This window comes from Teleopsis dalmanni, chromosome 2 (assembly GCF_002237135.1).
Source record: "Teleopsis dalmanni isolate 2A chromosome 2, ASM223713v2, whole genome shotgun sequence".
Lineage (NCBI taxonomy): Eukaryota > Metazoa > Arthropoda > Insecta > Diptera > Diopsidae > Teleopsis > Teleopsis dalmanni.
In genome coordinates this window covers 192,391,029-192,396,579 of record NC_051847.1, presented here as the reverse complement: position 1 = coordinate 192,396,579, position 5,551 = coordinate 192,391,029, and the positions used below count along the sequence as shown (strand labels likewise).

Here is a 5,551-nt window from a genome sequence, read left to right as displayed (position 1 = left end):
ATTTTTTTGGAAATAAAAATAAATATTTTAAACTTTTATATATTATAAGATTCCTTCATTCCAATCAGTCTATCATGTTTCCTTCTATCATTTATTTTGAGAGATAGAACTGCCGCCAGTTTTTCAAAATTCTTTAATTAATACTAGTAGCACAAATTCAATATAGTGACTATATTGAATTATTCAAGATTATCATCACAACATTGAAATATTAATTTTTTTTTAAATATAAAGATATATATCAATCGGATGCAATCATTCTCTTCTAAGTCTTGTTTTTCTTAACTTATTCGAAGTATCGAATATATAAAAAATAGTTTTCTTAAAACAATGATTGCACTCTTGGTTTAGCCTAAAAGATTTGTTTATATAATTAAATTACTTAGCTAGCGTGCCATATCAGTTCTGATGATATTACAATATTTTTACCTGATAAGGTCTACGCGTGATTCATCTTGTTTGTTACCGGTTTTCATTGGTATTTATAGTTACATCCAAAGTGTGCTATGTTCCTCCGCACAATCTTCCCTTCCTTCCGCATTGATTTACTTCTTCAGTGATCAATATATAATTGAAATGCATGTCAGGAAAGCAGAGAACAATTAATACTTATTACTTCATAGATGACATCCTCTCTATATATTGCTTTCCCAATTAAATCTTTTAAGTATTTTACTTAGTATGCTTTTGACTAGCATAAGCGCCTAATCTTAATTAATAACGAATTTGTCATTCGAATAAAATCTAAAACTGCAGTGATAAGAGTATAGTTTATGATTACATTATATTTCATATTACCGTCAATAATTACAAGTTTAGGCAGATATGGAACTAAAAGGTACACAAGTAAAATCAAAATGTTCAAAATTAACAATTCAAAATGTTTAAACATATAAAAAAGAATTATATTATTTTCGACCACTGTCGGTAATTTCGTTGATTTTAGTGACAGATAACCATACCATAATTGGTTGTTCGAATACTATTTTCCACACAAGAAATTCGTATAGATTATCTATATCTATCCAGTTGAGCTAATACAGTTTTATAGATTTTTTGTTTTTCCTGATGAGTGTTCCTAAAAATATGTTTCTTCTTTTATAATTATTTTAGCGTCCTCAATAACTATTTTAGCGACCTTCTGTAATATAACGATGACAGCTAATGGAACCTTATCTTACCTAATATTAAATTTTAACTATTAAGTACAATTTTACTTAAATTTCGTTTAATCTTTCATTAGTTTAGTTTATATGTGTAATTCTACACTTTATCTTCTATTGTAAGTATATGCACTAAATTGCTATGTCATCTGTTCTTATCTTATATGCGGAGATTGTGTTAAGTTTGTGATTCAATGATATATAAATAATGCTTCTTATCATTTGTATATTTTTTTTCGTTTCACCATTCTTTCTAATTAGGATTTAATATAAATATACTATTAGTTAAAATTCGAATTATAACACAATAGAACTCATTGGGAGCAGTGAAGTGTATTTTCTACGTCTTGTATCTAGTTTTTTTAATTAATATAATTGAAAAGTATTATTTAATTAATTGAGACAATTTTTTTTTATTTAGATGTTGTATATATCGATTTGTCTTTTAGTTGGGTTTTTTTTTTTTTCTAAATGACCTGCAAAATAATGTATCCACAATCTACCAATAATTTAAATAGAAAAGTATAAGGTTAGTGGATTTTATTTTAATAGCAGCAAGAGAGGGTGGTTTTAGTGTTTGCAATCAGCTGTTACCAAAAAGAAATTCCAATATTGGGTGGGTAATGTGTAGTATTATACCTACTGTCATATGAGAAAAACAAAATGTCAAAAGTAAACAAAAATTGAAGGGCGGGAAATACATAACAAAAATTATTTGATGTTTAGGTTTCTGTATTTAAAAAAGTATTTAATAGAATAAGGTTTTATTTATACTGAAATAACTTTAAATAATACAAGAGAACAAAGACAGAGAGAGATAGACAGAGAGCATGAGCAAGATATAACAATTATAAAAATAATATTCTTTAACAATTAAGATTAACTGTAATTTATTTTATGTAAAGGAATTTAATTTAAAAAGCAAAGTCACATTAGTTGAAATTGTTATAAAACCTCTTTTACTTATAGAATTTAATTTAATAGAAATTGAAATAATTTCTAGCTCATAAGCAATCTCATATTCGACTATTGTTTATGTATATTTTAATTTATTTATAATAGTTTAATTTCATTTTAAAAAATAAATATATCTATGCCTATTTACCATTTTAAATATATTGTAATTTAAAAATACTCATATATCTATTATTTGCAAATAAAACTAATTTAATTTATTCTTCTCTTTTTCAGTGTTTCACTGGCAGGCAACAATAATGGGACCGGTAATTACAAAATTAATTATATTAATATAACTATGTATTTACATTCTGCTTACTTATTCTAATACATAATAAATTGAGTATATATCTATTTAATACTACATTATGCTACATGTAGCTGTAGGGTTTGAATAGTTTTTATAAAAAACAATTTCCGTATATATTATCTATAATTGAAACATATTATTGTATTAAAATGACTGTAATGTAACCATAACTACGTTGCAGTTCGTGTATACGTCTTCAACACTGTTAATATTCAATATAAATTATAGATAGATGAAAAATAAATGTTTTGATAGCGGAATCTCTAATTTATATATTTAAATATGGTTTCGAATAAAAATCTTAAACATATATAACAGAATATATAAACATTGAGAGTTTTCTTTTATATGGTCTTTAGTGATTTAGATCAATTGTGTTCCAACTGAATCACTGAATCTAGAATCAGAATTTTCTTACAGTGGTGTTTGTTAAAGTATTTACTTACTACTTAGTTTTCTTCCACAAACGTGCATCGTTCTTGTCCGTATAATGTAGGGTCGTCGGCCATAGAATCTCCACACACCAACTTAGTATGGTCAAATATTAGATTATTTACCTGTTAGAAAATCTGTCGTGAAATGGGTTTTGTACGGTAATACACTTGCTTGCAATTTCTTAGTTACAATTTAGGAATGGATCTCTACGTTCACCTAACGTCTTGTTGTGCTATAACAACTCTTCCATATGAGTATATGATATACTTATATATAATATACTCATTTTTAAATATAAGTTTTATGTAAGGCTTACAACAGTTTTTAAAGTTACTAAAACAACAAGAAACTAAAATTTTAAATTTACGAAACAAAATCAAACTTCAATTCATTATAAAGATGTTAAGTCCCATCTACCACAAAAGAGTAACGTCATTATCATTTGATAATTACATTAATATCATTACTCATGGTTTCTCTTCATTAAGACAAAATTACTATACGGAATCAGGCTAGGTTTAATTATTTCCAGACATTCGTCTCATTTTTATCCTAACTATTCCTATTTATATACGTTTTCATATTCTTTTGTACACTTGCTTTTTAAAATGTGATAGGTTGCAACAACCACAACAAGAGACGTATCGTTACGTGATTTCAAGAGTAGCCGGTATTACGTTCTGAAGTTACTCGTCATTTCAGACAACGAAATGATACTCACACTTCCCAACAAAGACTGTAAAACTAATCTTACTTTCAGTCTTTCTAAGTAGATACTGTTACTGTTACAACGATTGTACGGGTACTTGAGGAATTAACCGTATACAGTAGTATTATCAATCCAGGGTTGATTAAAATTTTTAGTATATAGCAATAAATCATGCATCTGTATGGTTAGCACTTTTTATTCAACTAATAGTAGGCAAAAATTTTGATTATTCAGTCTAGTCTATGGTTTCAGTCTAGGGTTTATTCAGATTATTGTTTATCGATATTTTGCAATAAATAAAATATTCTTATGATTTACCTAATTTATTTACAAGTAATAATTGTTAAAAATGAAATGGTTAGCCCAATTTGTACTTATTAAATTGCTTTTTATTTTCTACTACAAATTATCTATTATTTTATTATATTACATTATTCAATTATTATAATCTAATTAATATATTCCATTAATATACTTTTCTTTTATTATACCATGTTATATATTACTGTTATATTAATATATTGTTCTATTATATTTTTCTATTATTATATTATTCTATTATTCTATTATTCTATTCTATAACTATATTACTCTATTAATATATTATTCTATTATATTATTCTATAGTTGTAGTACTCTATTATTATATTATTTTATTATTATATCCAATGTTAACTAAATTTTAAATTATGAATAATAAATAAACTAATCTTTCCATTGTTTTCTTTCTTTGTTTAGCCGGACAGTCCATATCAGGGAGGCGTATTCTTTTTAACTATTCACTTTCCAACAGATTACCCATTTAAGCCCCCTAAGGTGGCCTTTACAACGCGTATTTACCATCCAAATATCAATAGTAATGGATCTATTTGCCTCGATATATTACGTTCTCAATGGTCGCCAGCACTCACTATATCAAAAGGTAATTAACTATTTTTTCTCATATATACAGAACAATAATAATAATAATATATATAATTTTATATTATTTTCAGTTTTGCTGTCTATTTGCTCTCTTCTCTGTGATCCAAATCCAGATGATCCACTTGTTCCGGAGATTGCTAGAATATATAAGACCGACCGTGAAAAATATAATGAGTTAGCACGTGAATGGACACGAAAGTATGCTATGTGATGCGTTCTAGTATGCCTAATTGATCCGTCAAAATTATATAAAAACATCATAATTACTACAAACGTTTGCTGCTACAACATCCAAAGCAACCAACAAGAAATGCAGTTCTCCAACATGAAAAATTCTAATAGCAACACTAAAATTTTTTTCAACATAAGCAACATCGAAATGTTGAACAACAATTTGGTTAATTAAATTTATTACAAAAACAATATAAAATGAATGCAACAGTAAATTAATAAATAAAAAATAAATAAACCAACAAAAAAGTAAAAAAAAAACATCTAAAAATTAAGCAGAGAAAAATTTACAATAATTCAAAAAAAAAAAATATTTAAAAAAATTTAAAAAAAAAAATACAAAACCCAACAAACTTACTTATAATTACTACATTTATAATTAATATTATTATAAATTATAATTAAATATATTCTTCAGAAGAAAAAATAAAAAAAAGAGAAAAATGAGATAAGATCGCAATTGTGAAAATATAGCAAAATTGCAAACTTTCGACTCGACCATCAGTCAAGTATGGAACGTTTAGATTTATTTGTTTGTACCAAATTGAAAGTCTATTAAGGCTTTTATTATTTAGAGTTGGTACTTTCTGATTAGAGTTTCATTTTCGCACTTTGGATATCTGTTGAAATAAACGTTTCCAGAGTGAAAGAAGCAAGGTCTTATAAACTGTATTATATACACTTTTCGAAATTGTTAGTTAAAAGGGTAGAAATTATCTGAAGATCAGTATAACCAAAATATTAGCTATGTTTGTGTATATTGAAAATATATATATATATATTCATATATATAAATAAATATACTGCTCTACATATATACAT

At 25.7% G+C, this 5,551-nt stretch overlaps 1 protein-coding gene across 1 annotated transcript; it reads left to right on the top strand.

The window, feature by feature from the left end:
• Positions 1-2,320: 2,320 nt before the first annotated feature.
• Positions 2,321-5,040, top strand: LOC119685151 (ubiquitin-conjugating enzyme E2-17 kDa-like). The gene is made up of 3 exons (XM_038099362.1): positions 2,321-2,386; positions 4,313-4,496; positions 4,570-5,040. Exons 1-3 carry the CDS (start codon positions 2,378-2,380, stop codon positions 4,707-4,709), a joined length of 333 nt encoding a protein of 110 aa, XP_037955290.1. The 5' UTR covers positions 2,321-2,377; the 3' UTR covers positions 4,710-5,040.
• Positions 5,041-5,551: the final 511 nt, after the last annotated feature.